The 19,747-nt window shown below is 38.5% G+C and overlaps 2 protein-coding genes across 2 annotated transcripts; both read right to left on the bottom strand.

Moving 5' to 3' along the window:
• Positions 1-4,985: 4,985 nt before the first annotated feature.
• On the bottom strand, positions 4,986-7,427 carry LOC140789679 (magnesium protoporphyrin IX methyltransferase, chloroplastic). Its single transcript, XM_073139467.1, has 2 exons — positions 6,182-7,427; positions 4,986-5,324 (listed from the first exon to the last, which is right to left on the bottom strand). Exon 1 carries the CDS (start codon positions 7,237-7,239, stop codon positions 6,232-6,234), a length of 1,008 nt encoding a protein of 335 aa, XP_072995568.1. The 5' UTR covers positions 7,240-7,427; the 3' UTR covers positions 4,986-5,324; positions 6,182-6,231.
• Positions 7,428-15,160: 7,733 nt separating this feature from the next.
• On the bottom strand, positions 15,161-18,786 carry LOC140789241 (probable lysophospholipase BODYGUARD 3). Its single transcript, XM_073138856.1, has 4 exons — positions 18,074-18,786; positions 17,664-17,998; positions 17,375-17,580; positions 15,161-15,651 (listed from the first exon to the last, which is right to left on the bottom strand). The coding sequence occupies exons 1-4, from the start codon at positions 18,621-18,623 to the stop codon at positions 15,327-15,329; spliced, it is 1,416 nt and encodes a 471-aa protein (XP_072994957.1). The 5' UTR covers positions 18,624-18,786; the 3' UTR covers positions 15,161-15,326.
• Between the last annotated feature and the right edge of the window lie 961 nt (positions 18,787-19,747).

Genomic DNA, 19,747 nt, shown 5'->3' with positions numbered 1-19,747 from the left:
CTGTATATAACCTCTGGCAATCAATCATGTTTTATGCTGTTTAATGGAACCATTCGCATGAAATTTTATTTTAGTAACCTATTTGAACCAATCACTAATAAAATTAGCAGTTTACAAAACTAACTTACAAAATAACCTGTCGATCCATGCAACTTTGTTTGACATAGTCTTAATAGCCAACCCCCATCATTCATTACTTTTCGTGATTGGTTCATAATCTCAGTAACCCTCGAGATTGATCTTTTATCAATTCACTAATCCATCAACAACGTTAGTGAGTGATGTATTTCTAATAGTTTAAGAGTCAGTGTGTAATTAAAAAAAGTTTAGAGAGTTATTATGGAAAAGGATAATAGTTCAGAGGGTGAAAAATAAATTATTCCTTAAAATAAAACCAAATCTAAGTCAAAATAGGTTTCACATAATCCTAAATTTCGCAAAGTTTCGTGCCCTCTTTGAACCAAGTCAACCTTGTTCGAACAGCCAAAAACAATCCTTTGTATCTTCGAATGACTTCGAATAGTCCACAAGATGTGTTTGAACGCACTGACTTAAATGCTCCAAATCTTAAAAAAATTCAAATCAAATCTTATCAAAATTATATATATATATATATATATACCCATATACATGTATAATCAATGAATATGAACACCAAGATTTTTATATAATGGTGAAAATCTATTTGAACGCCCTTAAACGATCCACAAAGCTTGTCACTTTGAACGCCCTTACTTAAATACTTCAAATCTCAAAAATTTTCAAACCAAATCTTATCAAAACGTATAGATATGTTCATATATATATATATATACTTAGAATATTTTATATATATTTGTCAATACTAAAAACCTAATATATATAACCCCTACTTTTCTTGCCTAGATAGAGACATGAAGGTGTCCAAGTATGATTTGCTTCTAAGGTTTCAAACTAGGACGGCATACCAACACACCAATGAGGATGATGCACCACTTGAGAATATGGTATAGTTCGATTTGCTTAGATAAAGAAGAAAGAATAGCAAAATAAATAGACTAATTCTTTTATAAGATATTAAATTATAAAGAGAATTGAATAGTACCTAGATAGTGCTTGGTAAGCATGAAAGGAGTGAGGGACTCTGAATGAAGGAGTTGGACATATAAATCTTTTCAATGGGATAGGTAAGTGATGGTGCATTTGGGGCATGGTGGCGATGAGTGCGAAATGTTGGAAGAAGTTAGATAAAGTAATCGACGGTGATGTAGTTGGTAAATGTGATATTGGAGGTGAGAGTGGACTTGTTATGCATCTATACAGGAGTGACAACTTATAATGACGTAGGAGTAGAAATTTGTTGAAACGAGAAAACACGTTCAACAAAGGTAAGACACCCGTAGAACAACTCTTTTTTTTCTCTAAGTAATATCACGGTGAGATTTTTGGTCTGAGGGTAGGGGTGTAAGGATCGGCTCGGCTCGACTCCACTCAAGAGTTGAAAAAGGTTGGGTTAATAAGAGCTGCTTTAATCAGCTATGCTATATACCATTTACATTTTTATTTTGATATATATAGTGTTTTCTTACACATTATATATCGAGCCTATTCGAGCCAAGCTCGAGTGAGCCGACTCCAACTTTGCTCGGCTCGATTAATCTTTCGAGCTCAAAAGTCCAACTCGGTTCGGCTTATTTAGAGCTCGAGCTAAGCTCACGAGCCTCGCGAGCTTTTTTGACAGCCCTATCTGAAAGTTATGATCTAGACAACTATATTTTGTTGTGGATTTGAATACTAGTGTGGTCATGAATGATGTTATGATCATTTTGTCAAAAAAAATAATTTTATTTTCACCTCCCCGAACTATCACTATTTTTCACTTTTCTAAACTTTTATTTTTATATACAGTGACTTCCTGAACTATCAGAAATAACTCACCTCCATAGCGTCGTTACGAAATCAGTGAATTAACTAAATTACCCCTCCTCTTATAATTGTGGGATAGTTGCATGGCAAAGCAAAAATTAAATAAATTTTTTGAAATTCCTTTATTGCCCCTAACTCTTCTTTTTCTTCCTCCAATAACAATGGATCTCTTCAAACTATTTTTTTCCTCGTCCAGCAGCAATAGATTTTCTTTCTCCTCCGACGATAATAATGGATCTGCCCCAACTTCATTGAACCTGAGCTCGAGCACAACCATGGGAGGAGGAGGCAGCCGGAGTTGCTTTCGCCCAACATCTCTCTCTAATATATGAACCATATTCTTTTTCTTTCCTCCCAAAAGATTATTTTTTATGACCAAATCTTTAGATTGGATCTTCAGTATTTTTTACCATAGTTTAGGTGGTGGGCAAGAATATAGTGATAGAGAACTTGATAGAAATCTTCAAATCTTTGTAGAGGGGAAGGCGACAGTGAGAGCATTTGAAGGAATTAGAGATGGCATAAAGGTGGAAGGTTGAAGATGCCATCTTTTTTAGAGCAGTTTGAAGATGCCATGAAGGTGGGATGAGAAGCTTGATGGTGCTTATAGTAATATGCCTCGCATAGTTGGTAATGCACTTCAATATGAAATAGTTAAAGATATGTAGTCCCACATCGAAAAATAAAGAGGGAATCATCTTTATATGTACCCAACCCTCAAACATTCTATTATTATAGCTAAAAAGTAAATATGCAATAAGAAAATTTGACAACCAAGCCAGCTCAAGTCGAATAAAGCTAGCTGAGTTAGCTAATAGTGAGTTAGCTAATAGTTTGGTTGCTTGCTCGGGATGAGGCGTTCAAACTCATTTACCTGAGAACTAGAAAATAAATTAGGCGTTTGAGAGCGTTCGAATCTCTAATAGCAAGGAACTCTAGTCTAGGTATTTTATTTTATTATTTTTACTTATGTTGGGCAATAAGACTCGAGCATGTTCTATCCTATTGTCAAATCTAGTCGAGCCAAGGAACCACTTATAGATAGATGTGGTGTGCACATGAATAATCATCTTAGATTGTTGATGTTAATTTGTAAGATTGTCTCTTTCCTCCTTATTCGACTACTTTCAAGCTTTGAAACCCTAGCCATTATTTAGGATCTTCATTGCTATCTTCCTCTTCGTATAGCCGAACCCTTTGACTCTAAGGAACGGCCTCGATTTCCACTATTGTCATCTCCACCACCTTACCACAACTCTAAGCAGATCACCACCACACCTCTTTGGCCTCCCCGTTCCACGATCCATCCCAATAGATTCGTTCTTCATCCTGAATCTATCTCAATCCAAAAAGTACTATACCATCTAATCTTTTGATCTAGAATTACATCTTTAACTTTGGAGATCCGTGGATTTGGACTCAATGATCGTGGAGTTAGAAAGGCAATCGTTACACTATATTGTTAGGCTCATTTCAAGCATGAGCCGAGACAAGCTAGCTCAAGCTCAGCATGTTACACCCCTATCTAGTAGTATTTAAGACTACAAGATACCTGATGCATCGCATGTTGAGAGTTTGAAAGATCAGTCACAGGATTCACAACTATGAACCAATTCTTAGAGTTTGGAGAGTCTATGATGGAAGACATAATTATTGGATCAAAATTTGTCGCCATATTAAGAATCAAGGCAAATAAGCAAGAAAGATATGCGAAGGAAGGTATGAAGCTAGTCAGGCAAGCGTGTGCTATAGATATGCTCCTTTGATGTATTCTCATAGCATGCATGGTTACATCATATATATATATACAGCTATATGAAAAACTAAAAAAGGTATAAAATATCTATACTATCAATTATTCTATGTAAGGAAAAAGAATAGTGTAAGATATGCCAAGCGAATTGTAATCTTTATCGTAATAACGTCAGATATGTCAAAGTGAATCATAATATTGCTTATATAGTAAACGAGAGATATTGTCTCCAATTCTTGAGATATTGCAATTAATCATAATGTGAACAAATCCTAATCTCACTCATATGATAATCATGAGATACTGTAATCAATCACAATAACAACTATTTATGATTTTGTATCACTATAATCTAATGATAGATTTTCCTTCAGTAAAACTTTTGGTTGAAATATATTATCAGCTAACTTCTTGATAGTATAAAGGTTTACCCATAAATACTTCACAAAAATTTAATAACTGTGCAAATGTAAATATTTGTATTGATCGAGATGATTGTGAGGTCAAGAGAGAAACTATTAAGACTAATAAGTTAAAACATTATTTTATTTGTAGAGTATTTCTAAACTATTTGTAAGCATAGCATTAAAATTTCTATTTGGCACATAGGGCAAAGGTTGGGATTCAGTGTGATCATCCACCCTAATCTCGTAGGGCTCTTGTATTCGATTTCAAGCCCGATCAAGTTCGTTAAATGTGCATGATCGATGTACTAGCATGCAAGACTAGCCTGCACTGAATCCCCATTTTATAGTCCAATACTTAAGCATAACCTTTGTTATTGTCCATTCCTCAATGTCAGTTAGAAACTATTTTTACTTGTTCTGAACATTCTCTTACTCTTCAACTTATATATGCTGTACATAATCTTCATAGTTTTTATTCAAGACTTTCAACAAACTCCTCACACTAATGCTTCCAATGTTGCTGCTGTCAGATATGAGGACAATACACTTTTACCTCAAACACACTGCCAAAGGTTTTGGCTACAATTGATTTAGAATCAACGAAAAAAACATCAAAAATCCAATTTTTTTTTAATATCAGTACAGTTTATTTCAAGAGATAAGCTTCAATGAAGTAAAAAAAGAAAGTAATAGCTAAACTTATGGAAGAGGATATTATGAATCCAGCAACCAAAATTCCATGTCTATCATAGGACAGGAACGAGCCAGAGTAAAAAAGCTCAGCTAGTAAAAACATGTCCTTTTTCAACTATTCAGTGCTTCGATTATACAATCCAGGATCCTTTTTACAGGGTTAGGAAACCCTTGCTGCAAGAATGAGAATTAGTCTTCTAAAAACTAATTAAGACACTAATTCCTAATTTGATTAAGACAAACAGTAATGAGACTTTATATAACTTGCTTCGATCACAAAATGATAGCTTGAGAGATCCACATAGATGTCCCCAAAAATCATGATAGAAGAATGAGACTTTTAACAGCCCCTTGACAATCAAACTACATGTCAAACTGAATCAATCATGGATTTAACTGACTATTTCAGCAGACAAGCACAATGTCTTCCTTTGACTACTTAAAAAGAGCATTGGCAAGATTTATCAAATGCAACAAGCCAACAAGGGCATGTTTGCAAAGCTTTACCACTATCCAGGTGTCTTTCGTAGAACTTTCCTGAATAGCAATAGAGAGAGCACTTCCACCTGCTTAGTTACAGCCAGAGATGCCAGTTAACAGATCAGTTCAGCTTTAGGTAAGATAGTAGAAAAAGCAACTAAACTACTCCTCTGAGTTCTTAGAAAAGAACATATTACAAGAGAGGAAGACAAAATGTAGATCTTCTAATCAAACAGGAGACTCTCATGCCATCCCTTTCTTTTAAGAGGAAAAGAAATGGTAAGTAATTGGTAGGGATGATAAAGATCATTAGTACTTTAGTAGTATCCATCAGTATCCTGCAAGCCTAGTATTCTGAATCAGTAGAAGTTAAGGTTCAGATTTGACTCTCAACTTTATTGTTTAAGCTTCTCAGTAATGCTAATCATTAACGTTAAATTTCCTTTATTTGTCATGAGATTCTGTAAAGTTCACAAGAGTATATAACTTTGAAATTCAAATTTTCCACAAGTTTCCCTTCTTTTCTTTTATTGACGTTTACATTTGTAAACATCTATAAATTCATCCAAAATGTTCATTTTACATGGGTGGGTGCTTGAACCGCTTCTATCCGAGTATCACTTGGTTGTAGTATTGGACGTAAGTCAAATTAGAAACTTCAGTTTGCTTAGGAACAAATGATATAAACCTCCTCCTGTTTAGATTGAGAATCTTAGATATTAACTTCCCTTCATCAGAAAGCTTTTAGAATCAAATTTATTCAGTGCATAATCTAAATCGTTACACAAGAACAATTTATGATATGCAAATTATCAGAGTAACTGGAATTGATATAATGATTCAATAAGTACTACAAGCTAACACCTCCAAATTATCAACTAACTAAAAATTTCAAACCAAAAAAATTCTCACCATATAACCAAAGACATGCATACATACATACCTCTCAACAAGTGCTGCAAAGCTAACACCTCCATCCCTTCCCTACTCTCCCTACTGCGGGGATCCCACTGGCACGGCTTCGATGAGATTAGCGAAGTAGAACTGCGTCGATATAAACCCCTTATTCGTCACCCGCCACCCGACCTTCTTCAGCGCTTCCTCGACGTCCCTCTCGGCGTGCAGGTACGCCCTGGTCGCCTTCGACGGCCCCGGGAACAACTCGCCGACCCGCTTCAAGAAGTTGTAGAAGAACGTCTTGGGCGCGTAGCTGAGCACCAGCCGCTTCTCGGCCAGCGACGCCAAGTGCGCGATCATCCCTTCTGCTTTCTCCTGCGGGTAATGTATCAAGACGTCCAAGCAGACGACTGTGTCGTACTTGCCTTGTAGGCTCTCGAGATCTTTCACTTCAAATTTGGGAATTTGGAAGGGGGAATTGGGGGGCTCCTGGGACGCGGCTTCTTGGGCTAGTTTTTGGGCTTCCGCGACCATGGCGGCGGAGATGTCGGAGGCGGAGACGATGGCGCCCTCGCGGGAGAGGGGGATGGAGAGGGAGCCGACGCCGCAGCCGGCGTCGCAGACGGTGGAGCCAGCGAGGCCACCAGAGTCGCGGAGGAGGCGGAGGGCGGCGTCGACGGTCTGGGCGTGGCCGAGGCGGATGTCGAGCTGGACGCGATTGACGTCGGAGGAGGAGGGGTCGTAGATGCGGCGCCAACGGTCGAAGCCTGTGGAGTTGAAGTAGGCCTTCACGGCCTCCTTGTCGTCACCGCCGGCCTCGGCGGCCTGCTTACGGCGGCGGCGGTCGGGGTCGGAGAGTGATAGGGCCGCCGTGAGGGCCGCGGCGGCCGCGAGGGCGGCGGGGGCCGCGGTGTTGAGGGAGGGGAGGACGTCGGCAGCGGCGGAGGGAAGGGCGAGGGTGCGAGTCGGAGGCGAGCGAGGGGGAGGGAGAGGGGAGAAGGCGAAATGATGGTGATGCTGGTGGTGGCGGTAGGCGGAAGAGGTGGCCGTGGGGGTACTGGGGGTGGCGGAGGACGGGACCGCGGCGAGCGCCATTGCTTGCATCTTTCTTCCACTTCTCCTCCTCCGCCTTTTTCCTTCTTGGTATTTTTGGTGTTTAATAAAATTTTAAGTTGGTTTTATTATTTTGTTTATTTCGTTTCTGGTTCGAAGGAATAAGATTTCCGATAAGGTTGGATAAGCCTCTGGCGCAGAGACAACTCTTGCTACAGAGTGGACTAGTGGAGTGAGGGAGGAAAAATTGTGGGCGTTGTTGGGAGTAATGCTGGCAGGCGATAACCCTCCCGAACTTTTCAGGCCATAACCCAGCCCAAGTCCAATTTAGCCTCCGACCCGAGCCCTCTGGGATAGCTCGGCCTCAAACCTGAACCCCGAGCCCAACCCGACATCTATATTAAATCTTCATAGTCTCCAACGGTTAGGTTTGTCCTCAAAGTTCATCCGTTATCCATATTTAGGAAAAGTTCTTTTAAAGCTTTTCTCGTCCATGGGCCGAATCCGGCCCGGCCTGAATATTGTCTCAACCTTACAGTAAAATCCAGGCCCATGGCGACCCTTAGTATTACCATTAATAATTATATTTCTAAATTTGCTAAAATACTTTTACCTTACCGAGGGAAGACATAGTTTGGAACTTAAAATATGTAATCGTCAGTGAAACCATTGCACATGAACTCGTTATGACCATTGTTGAGGGTAACATAGGAAGTTTAAAAATATGGATATAGATTGTCTTGAGCTGGCGGATGCGTTAAGACAAGTCAATTAAAGTCGAACCAAATTAATTTATTGTTCTGTTCCATTCTGATTTTCTCTTCTCTTTTATTTTTAATTTTTTATTTCGACGTCAATTTCATATGAAATCATAGTCATTAGAATTATAATTCATGAAGCTAAGACCACATAATTTTTAAAATTTTGTTACATTCATATCATTCCAGATCTAATCTTTAAAAAAGTCTATGAGTAAAAAAAGTTAACGTAAAATTGTTCCTAAAATATTAACTCCGCATGTGATCATCTACATCAGTAAGCATCACGTAACTCCGATATTGTCAGTTGTCACCGACAGCATTCCATTTACTCCTCCACTCGGACTTAATAAGCATGCACAGTCAATTTCAAACAATTGTGATGATGTTCTGAAAGCTCCCATGCATGACGTACATGTTAATCTGTTGGAATTCAATTCGTGCAAGTAAACCACACTCACTGCATGCCCATCACACTGACATGCAGCTATAGTGCTGTAAATGTTGCTTCTCAGCTTAGTGCATGGTTGATGGGTGTATCTTACAACTAATGCCAAAGCTTTGGCATTGAGTGTGACAAACAAGTGTGACAAACAATAAAGTTAGTGCTAACTCTTGCCGACAAGATATATGTATACATGCATGCAAATTAATGGTCATTTTCGTGCAAATATATACATTGTATCCTGTGCTCAATCCCAACCTCCCACAATTGAAAGGTTTGAAGTAGTAGAAGAATCAAAATATGTCATGGTGAAGATTGAGGAGAAAGAGTCTTACCATTGGAAAGTTTCAAACTATCATAACTATCTCTACATTTTTTTTGTCTAATATAAAATTTAGCCTTAAAATGGTTTTTTTGTATATAAATCCGGTTGATGGATTTAAATTTTGAAAGCCTAGTATTTAATATAAAATAGGGAAAATTTTAAATCATACTCTATATTTCACTATTTTTTAATTAATATCTCAGCATCGAAGATTTTGTAACTTGACCCTTATATTTTTTTATATAATTTTATATAAATCCGAATATTATTTTCATTAACTGATCGATCTTAATAATGTTATATAATTTATGTAACTATACTTAAATTATTAAAATACCTTTTGAAAAATTATAATTTAGACCCATATTAGCCAAACCCTTTCTAAACTATACTCCACCCTAATTCACCTCACCAAGTTAAAGATCTATTCTAGATTTAATCACCCAAATCAAAATCCTCTTCCCCATGTAAATCACATTAATATTTTGGTAAATATTAGATTTCTTCTATCATATTTTATCAGAACTTCAATATTCCTAAACTACAACAGCAACGTGTCCTAATTCCGACAGGGCCATTGTCAACGTCGAGCGCCATCTCCACCGAGCTCCCCTCCTCCCATTGTGAGCGTGCCGCCATCTTCCCTCCCCTCGAAATCCCATCAATCCCCAAGTCCTCCTCATCCTCAAAAACCCTTCCTCGCATCCGAACTCAAACCTCCTATGCCTCTACTTCCTCCTCCTCCTCTTCTAAGCTATGTTTCTCCTCCTCCCACTCCTTCCTTATCCACAGCCCTATTGCTCCCTCTGAATTCTTCATCTCCCTCACAGCTTGGGATAAGGGAAGTGACCAAGATTTGGGTTATAAACCCATGAATAAAATTGGAGATAAGAAAAGAAGGTAATATAAGACTCTTTATATTTTTATCTTAATATTTGTTTATTGATAACCTACTATTTGAAAATGGTTAAATTAAATTAAGGGTAGGGGTGTAAATGAGTGGAGCCTGAGCGAGTCGGCTCTGGCTCAAGCTCGACTCAAAAATATTTTCGAGCCTTATAATTCTACTCAGGCTTAGATTAGCTCAACTTGAGTCGAGCTCGATCGGGCCAGACCAAGTCTGAGCCGAGCTCGAGCCTAAAATGAGCCTATTATCAAGCCCCATTCAAGCCGAGCTTTATCAAGATAGACCGAGCCAGATCAAACTGATGGAGGAGGAGAAGGCAGTGACAGCATAGAGGAGGACGAGTGCGAGGCTTGCCTTTGCAGAAGGAGAAGTTAGCTTGTCATTGCCGAAGGAGTGGGAGGAGGCAGCTTGCCGTTGCCGAAGGGGGAGGAGGCGTTGCTTTAGCGAAGGAGGACAATGCAGCAGCTTGAGGAGGACGAGAACAGGCTTGCCATTACTGAAGGAGGAGGAGGAGGCGGGCTTGGGATTTGAGATAAGGTTTTTTGATTTGGGATTTGGAAACTATGATTTTGTAAGAAAACCTTTTATACCGAGCCTAAGCAAGCTGGCTCCAACTCAAGCTCGGCTCGAAATTATTTTTGAGCCATTGAACTTGAGCTTCAGTTGAGCCGAGCCCGAGCTGTTTGTTTATTTTGACAGCCCTAATTAAATGTTAATTACATCTACACCCTCTAAACTATACCTAATTTTCTTAGGAACCCCCTAAATTATTTTAGGTTACAATATCATCCTTAAATTTTAGAAAAATTTCAATATCACCCTTCTATAAGTGTAATAGAAAAATTAAATGAGTTAACTTATGTGGCAGTTATATCAAACATAATTAATTCTAAATAACTTAAATACCCTTGTAATCTTTATATGACTCATTAATTAAATTAGGATAAAAAATATTCTAATAGAAATTTAATTTTTCTTATTATTACATTCAATCATCTTTTTCTCTTCCTCTTCACTATCACCACCCACATCTTTATTCTTCCTTCTCTTCTACCTCCCTCCCTCCCTAGCTTCTATTATTTCCCTCCCTCCCCGAGTGTGGGCGATGGCATGTCTCCACTGCAAGTGAGTTTGATACCGTGTTGCTACTGTCGTCTTCCCTCTCACGCGCCACCTGATGCCTACAAAGGTAGAACGAGCAGAGATAGTGGAAAGAAGAGAGTAAATTATTTACTATTTTAATTTAAAAATTAATAATATTGTGATATATTAATTAGGGGTATTGTAACACCCCACTTAAAAAAAAAAACCTGTGACACACGCGTCGAGCCATAGAGCCTGCCAACCCACCCCCTGTCCTCTCTTCTCCTTCTTCTTCCTCTTCCCTTGCCGTGCACGCCACCCTCCCCACCTCCATTATCTCCTTCTTCCCCTCACCGCAGCCATCCCGAACCCCCCTTATTTTCTTCTCCACCTTGCCAACTCTCCTCCCCTCTTCTCGCCCTCAGGTTGCCGACGTCGGAGCCGCCGAAGCCCCGAGCCGACGAAGCCAAGCGCGCGGATCGCGGTAAGCCTCAACCTCGTTAAAATTTAGTAGCTAGTTTCCCTCCCTCTTGCCATCATCCTCGGCGACCGTCGACCCCTCGTCCGGCCGTCAGTCCGAGAGCTCCGGGGAAGGGGCTCTCTGGACGGGCTTCGAGCCTTTGTGTTGGGAGGACAGACCTCCATGGCCACCGACCATGGAGCTCGCCTCGCTGCCTCGTCAGCCACCCCAACCATGGGGCAAGCTTCTCCCGCTCCCCCGTAGGCGGGGAGCACGGGCGGTGGCTCCTCCCCGGCGTGGGTTACGCCCATCAAGCCAAGCCAAGCCCTCATCTTTTCATCCACTTTCCTTTCCTTCCCTTCCCTCCTCGGCGTGGGTCGTGAGCCGCCAACCTGAGGGCGGGCTGTCGATGGCATGGGCCACCAGTAGTGCCGAGCCTCTACTTCTAGTCCCCTCTATCTCCCTCCCTCGTTGGAGATGGGGGGTAGGTGTTAGGTGTTGGTGGGTTGTAGGGCGCAGCCTACAAACCCAATTTCGAGGTGGGCTGCAGGCTGCAGCCCACTAACCCAAATGTTGGGTGGGCTGCAGACTGTCGCCCACTAATCCAACCTTGGTGGGTTGTGGTTGGGCCCCCAACCCACCTTAGCCCACCAAGATCCTCTTGCCTATTGGGTTAGGTTTGAGCCTAACCCAATACCCCACAGCCTAGCCCAATTGGGGCCAATTGGACTTTATAATCCTGTTTCTACTTCCACTTGATTGATCAGCCTAACCACCACCGTAATGATAATTTATTATCTTGTGAATTTTAGGATTAATACTGCGTGAGGAGGATTTTGGTATTCCGGAGGAGCCGACTAGCTGAGGAGATTTAGTGTACTGTGGAAACCCCCTAGGCGAATAGAGTTTATACAAGTCTAGAATAATGTAGTTACAGTTATTATACCTGTCATGACACTGTAGAAAATGTTAGTATTAGTACATGCATTTAGTGTACTATGATGTATCTTGACATATGCAGTTATAGATAGATTACTCATCCTGATATTATGAGAATGCTAGCATATGCATTAGTAATGATGCTCTACATGTATCTTGTATGATATACCTTTACATAAATATCTGTTGTGAATATAGAATGTAACGATCATGATGACTATGACATATTTTATACAGTTATAGACACTGCACAACTTCCACCTATCATTAGTAGTCAGATTCTGACTTGGCAGTGCCCTTACTCACTTAGCCCAGGGCTAAGGGTAGAGTGTATCTTATATGACTATACTATTAGCGGCCTACACTTGAGGTCGGGAGCCTGTGTGGTATTCAGGTAATTATACTGCATAGTCAAGACTAGATTATGATAATAAAAGAACATAATTGTAAGGTGGGGATATATCTCTAACGGTACCCAATGATGTAGGGTTAGGGCGTCCGTTGATGAGCCGAGGGCTCCCGATTCTCCTACTGAGGGCGGTGATGATTTAAAGAGAGTGAGATATGGGCTTACGACTGGGGTCCTTAGTCTGATGGCCACAGACAACTGGTCACATATAGTGCCGCTATACACGTGTAGGTGGCATTACCGCTCGATGTATGAGATGATGGATGGTTATGTGATAGATGATTTTCTTGAGAGTATTTACCCTGTGTGGTGAATAGCTCGGTGAGCTATGATAAATATTATTAATGCATTGGTAGGCATGAGATGACTAAACTACTCTTTTATTGCTATGCATAACATGTAAACACTATGATTGAGATTTCTATGAATATGAGATTGTATCAAGCTTTATATCTGTGTGGACTTATCCTGATACGTTTATGAACTAGTATGTTTCAGAATAGTGACTGGTGATATTTATCGATTGCATTGATTTAGTAACTCATGGTAAGTCATTTCAACAAACATATTGTTATTACTAGCAAATATAGGCATACATTGGATATGCACATGTGATTTCATTATTTTAGATTGTATGGACCTCTCGCTGGGCTGTGAGCTCACCACCTCTTGGTAGCGAGGAGTAACTGCCTTTTTTTCAGTATGTCTATTAGTTGTATTAAGCCCCTACGAGGGCGTTATAATTGACCGTGTATTTTAGACTTTAGCATTGTATTTTGGATGTGTATTTAGAAGGCTTGTTGTAGACTCTTATGGTTGAGTTTATTTATGGTGAATTTGTGCTGTTGTGTGCGTTGTGAAATCATTTTACTAACAGGCACCGCGTGAGGGGATTTACCCACACGATTTACACGTGTATTTGAAGGTTTGGGTGTTTTAAGTATAGTTAGTCATTACACGTCGTTACCTGTTTCACTTTGCCTAAAGTTTAGGGATGACATTGTAACCTAAAAAGTTTTAGGGGTTTCTATAAAAATCGAGTATAGTTAAGAGGGTATCAGCGTAATTAACCCTTAAACTAACTCAACTTTTTATATAAAAATTATAAAAAAAAAAATAGAGGGCTTGATTACAAAATCCTCAAAAAAAAAATAGTAAAAATATAAAGTGTAATTTGAACATTCCCTATAAAATAAAATAAAGGAGGGACAACAATCTCCTCGTATAGTCACACTGAGAACCGATAACAAAAGAGAAATTTGGTACTACGTGTTAGATTTTTAGGATGGTAGATTGGCATTAATAATTCTCATACGATGGATTCAAATGACTAGTCAATTGAGATCTAATATCTAATCCCCTATATTATTAGCTAGTCCATCAAAAATGCCACCATGACAAATAGTTATTAGGTAGTCTATCAAAAATGTCCCTATAAACAGAAACATGATATGAACTCTTATATCATGTCGTAATATATTTTGAATAGTACTACCAGCATTTTAGCCTACCAAATAACTGATTTTCGGTGGCAATTATGTGAAAAAATACCCAAAATGTTAAGCATATTACATGGGTAATTTACTTGTCTTTAGAGAGGTTTGATGCATTATTTATATTATTTGATTACAAATTAATGTAAACAAAATTTTATATATATTCCATTTTTTATGTTATATATTCCGTTTTACTTAGTATATTTCGGAAACTATATCAACATATATAAAGTAAAATATAAAAATAGTTTATTAATTTATATATCTTATGAAACATTCTTTACAATGACTAATTTCGAAGGATACTTGAATAAATTTTTTTTTTGAGTTTTAGTAATTATAATATTGAGCTCTTAAAATTGAATATGTTTATCTTCTATACTAAATTTATATCTTTTTATAATAAAATGCATACTGAGATGAGCACAAATAAATAAAAAGACTCATTTTTGCTACGTTAAAAACCAAAAAAAAAAAAAAAGTATACAAAAGACCATAATTTCGGCTCATATTATAAAGTCATACTTAGAAAGTGCAACTTTCTTTCACTTTTTTTGTGTTTGTGTAAGTAAAATAAAAACCGAAGAGTGACAAATTTTTACTTTCTATTTTTAAGTTTGCACAGAAATTGGAGATTAGGTCACTACCCAAGAAAGGGATGAGCATAGACACTTAATACAAAGAAAAAGAATAACTCCTTGAAAGTGAAACTCTCTCATTTCAAGGAAGTGAAACTGTCTTCGCCATAAAAATGTGCCATTGCTCATTCATATCTAAATATTCACCTTGATTCTTTGAAAGTGAAACTCTCTCATTTCAAGAAATAATGTTAAGAACAGAAGGTGAGCTAATTTTAGATATGAATATTAAAACACATTCTCTCAATCTTTAGTAGGAAGAAAAGATATAAGATATAACATTTTTATTTATATTAACTTCTCATATAACACTACAAAATAATATATCTTGAAATATGTGAAATCAAAAGATGTAGCATACGAGCCTTCCTTAGCCACTGGAAAGGTTATTTCATGGGATCCATAAATTAAAAACTGGTCTTCATATTATACTTCATACGTTCTACTTCTTTTAGATACATGAAGCCAAACAACCACCAACATACTCCTACTAATTATAAGGAGAATACATGTGAAAACATAACATTCTATATCTTTCCATGTAATATTCATATCATTACATATTTCACACTTGAACAATGAACATGAGACAACATATATAAATAAGAGTGCTCCTAGCACACCAATCCCTAGAGCTCTCCATTGACGACAGAGATTTGCACACTTTCAATCTTTCACTTAAGCCCTCTTATTCTTCCATATTTCTTCAAGCTCTTTAGCAAAAACCCTCTCTTGGCCAACTATAATTGTGATATGATCCTTCTTATCAAAGACCTTAACACGAGCCCTTGGTATTTTGGACCCAACTGCATAAGAACAATCAACAGGAAGGAGCTCATCCTTCTGGCCATGGAATATTGTGATGTTGCAACTCAATCGATCCCTTACTATGTCAAGATAATTCTCCATTTTTGTTGCACTCCCACAAATGATGTTGTGCAAAGTGTGCCATGCAGCATTGTGAGTATGACACATAAAGCTTTCAATCAAGTAGGTCTTCATCCTGCATCAATATATTAGAAATGTCTCATTAATGCACAAACTTACCTGGATTAGATAGAAACTATTAGATTGATTTACATCATTTGTATGAAAAAACAAAATGAATTTTGGCTTTACTTAGCAGCATGGTTTAAAGTTTTACCCGAGATGAAACAGTAATAACCAAAACTTAACGAAAGGTGAAACTCATATGATTATGACCGAAATATCAAGATATTTAGTTTAATATTTAATTTTGGATCATAATAGGCTAAAATTATATTATTTTAGCTTAAACTATTTATTTTTTCTAAGAGTTAAAACCAAAACTAATCAAAATCAAAACTTTGAACCATGCTTTATAGGACTACTTAGACCCTTTTTACCTTTCACGAAAAATGTAGATAGTAAATAAGAATTTTGCACGTGCATGTCATGTATTTCAGTGAAGTATAACCGGATTTAGTTAGTTCTGTAGAGTAAAATCCTGTAACATTGTTTCATATTTTTATCCTTCAAAACATAAATAAAAAAACCCAAAAAAGAAAATATACTTGGTAGATGAATTTCCTTATTGTCTATAGAAACTATTCTTGATGAAGAATAATATGAGAATGAATAATGTAAAAAGTAGCCAACCAAAAAAGAACAAGCCATTAAGGATGCACAATATTTACCTATAGGAAAGTGAGTGCCAAGTTTCTCTTTAATAAATTACTTGCACTATATAGGATGTTTGACTTGGGTCTCAAGTTTCATGTGCATTATTTGCACTTTTAGCTTGTAGGTAGAGTGAGGTGTTGTAGAGAAATCCATCATTGATATTCACATTTGACAAGACCACACTCAACTTTCTCTTGTAGAAGAAACTTATTAGTCACCTCTCCATGTATCGCTATTGGCAAGAATAGACTCTACCTATTTAACCAATGCCCTTTTGCATTCGTCTACCTTCCTAACTATTTCATAGGATGAACATAGTTCACAATTAACATGAATGGAGGATATAGTAATAAGAATAGTTCTAATTTAATTTATAACCCATTTACACGTATAACCCACGTGATTTGGTCCCACATATCATAAATTGGGTGAAAAAGTTGGTGTGCAAAATGATTTTTAATTAACAAAATTAATACAACTCGTGCTTATTCTACTTATAAATATCACAAACAGTCATAATACGTGCATCACTGTTGCATGCATAGATGTGTACAAGTCAATAGCCGTCCCCACCGCTCCATATAGTTATAGAGCTAGTTACAAAACTAATGGCATCTTAGTGGATCCTAATTATAATTATAGTTAATACAACTCATGCTTATTCTAATTATAAATATCACAAACAGTCATAATACATGCATCACTGTTGCATGCATAGATGTGTACAATTCAATAGCCGCCCTCACCGCTCCATATAGTTATAGCTAGTTATAAAATTAATGGCATTTTAATGGATCCTCCTCTTTTACGTGAGATTATTATATGTATATATAAATAAAGTCCAATTAAGTTAAGTGAGGTCCTAACCAATAAAATCTAGTATCTCACCGCCTAATAAAAGCAGGTTGGCATATGGGCAAATATTTGTGCGTTTTTAAACCTTATCGTCGCACTAAATGATACCCTAGAAAAAGTTAAAAAAGTTCATGCACTTAACCATAAATACTAAGCTAACATCATATGATGGGATTACATTAATTTGATAGCGAAGTGTGTCGCTAATAAGTGGCCGGCTGCCGTACCTATTCCGAGTTAGAAACTTGAAGAGTGAGTCCCACAGGCGGTGGTGCTTGCAAATCGTCAGGCAGATGGTGCGGCTCACGTGCTCGTACCAGCACGCCATCGACCCCCCGAAGGCTATCGCCGGCCACACCCGTCGGGGCGCCACCCGCCGCATCACGTACTGCGCCGCCGCCCCTTCCATGCCCTTCGGTACTGGGAAGTACGGCTGTAACCAATGCTCCGCTGCATTATTATTATTGTCTCTCTATAATAGTTATAAGTTAAAAAAGATTCTTAGAAGTAATGTACCGGCGCGAGTAGAGTCAGTGACTTGATGGCGTCCGGGTACTTGACAGCGAGAGCGAGGGCGAGAACCGAGCCGAGAGAATGCGCAACGATATGGAAGGACTTGACTTTGTACCGCTGGAGCACCGACTTGTCGATCATCTCGACGTGCTCGCGGAGCGTGTACAGTGAGTCGGCCGGCTTCGGGCTCCGGCCGAATCCTAGTAGATCGACGGCGAACAGACGGTAGGTCGACTTTGTTTCCTCCGAGAACACGGGGAAGACCGTCTCCGTCCAGAATAACGATGATGATATGAATCCGTGAATGAAGACTACATCCTCCTCCGCAGTTTCTCCGCCTTAATAATCAAGTTCACCCAAAATGAATCAGATTGCTAGCACAATTAAACGTTTTGTACACTGTGACGCGTTACCTTTTGGCTCCTCGACGTGCACATAAAGGTGGGAACCGCTCGGACTGGAGCTCCAGGAATTACAAGTCTTGCAATCACAGTCGGACCAGCATGGATCCGGCAGGGGGCGGCGCCGGCCGATCTTACCTTTGATCATCTCCGCAATGCCGGAGCTGATGGTGAACGTAGTGGTAGCAGGGGAGATTGCCGTCCTCGTGACCTCCTTCACGACCGACGGGCGGGCGTACAAAGTATCGGAGATGTCCTCCAACTGAAGCCTGGTAGAGCAAAGCCGAAGCACTTTCGGTCCGGTGGTCTTCGCCACGACCATCGCGCCGCTGCTCGCAATCGTGTTCTTAGAAGACGAGCAGTAGCACGGCTTCCACTCGGCCTCGACGAAGTAGTCGATGAGTTTGTAGACAATGCAGAGCACGACGTCTAACACGTCTAGAAAAGAGAAGACAACAAAGCTCACCGCAACGTTCAATGCCCTCCCGGCTAGAGCCAGGAGGGTAATACTACTACTACTACTACTACTACCACTGCAACTACTCTTTCCAACACCAGCCATTAATTTCCACACTACTCTCCTTGGCTAAGTGGGAGTAGTGCTTGAGTTAATGGGGGCGTGTCTTCTTACTCTTTATTTGGCTTGTTTGGTGGGGTTCTTTGCGAAAATAAGAAGAAGAAAAGTAGTAAGGTAGGAGAAGAAGGCAGGAGCTATACGTTTGAGTAATCCCAGTACTGGAATGGGATTTATAAAGGAGGAGCTAAACGAGGTTGGAGGTGGATGCTTCTTGGAATGGAGAGGGGTTTGATTAGTTTAATTACGGAAGGTTTAATGGAGAGAGAGAGGGAGAGAAAAATTAATTGGTGACATTTAAAACGGTTGTTGGGCTGTAGGAAAAGAAGGGTAGTTGGTGGTTGAGCTCGGCGTCTAGCGAAGAGAATTTGGTTTTCCAAGAAGCAAATGCTAGTTTGGAACGGCTTTTGCGTCCAAGTTAATGTGCTTCAATTTCTAGTCTTGCCGATATGGGTAACATCGGATTAGGAGGAAGGTTAAGAACTAATTAATTTTTTTATATACACATTATTACGGATATGATATTGATAGAAATTACCCCTATGAGATGAATCATTTGATTCATTTCTATATATTTAATATAAGTAGACAAATAAAATTTATTTATACACAAACTATCACTAAAAAATATTATATGATAATATAAAATTGTTTTCAAAATAATAATCATGAAGCATACTTTATATAATAATAAATAGATGTTTACCTTTGATAATTTTTTGTTCTTAAAAATGTTAAAGAATTATTTTGGTAAAGGTAGTTTTCTATAATATAGTATTTATTATTCATACTTTATAATAATATTTACTAGGTTATAGTAAAATATTATATTTATTATTTTATAAGGATATATTCGTTATTTTGGACAGTAAAAGTGTATAACTTTTTCACACACGTCTACTTAAATACATGTATGAACTATTATATTCTCTCTCTTGTGTAAGAATCAACTAAAGTGTGTATAAATGAGTGTTTGTTTGCAAAGCATGTATATATAAGAGAGATAAATAAGTACCACACCAACCAAATTCTACCGACTTCTTTTGACATCCTTTTTGACAAGTTGGCTTATGTTATCTTAAGATAGGGTTATACCTCATTTAATTAATGAG

Source organism: Typha latifolia, chromosome 5 (genome assembly GCF_019914945.1).
Source record: "Typha latifolia isolate L0001 chromosome 5, TyphaL0001v2, whole genome shotgun sequence".
In the NCBI taxonomy this organism is placed as follows: Eukaryota; Viridiplantae; Streptophyta; class Magnoliopsida; order Poales; family Typhaceae; genus Typha; species Typha latifolia.
Note: the sequence above shows the minus strand (reverse complement) of the source record. Positions and strands in the feature narration are given on the sequence as shown.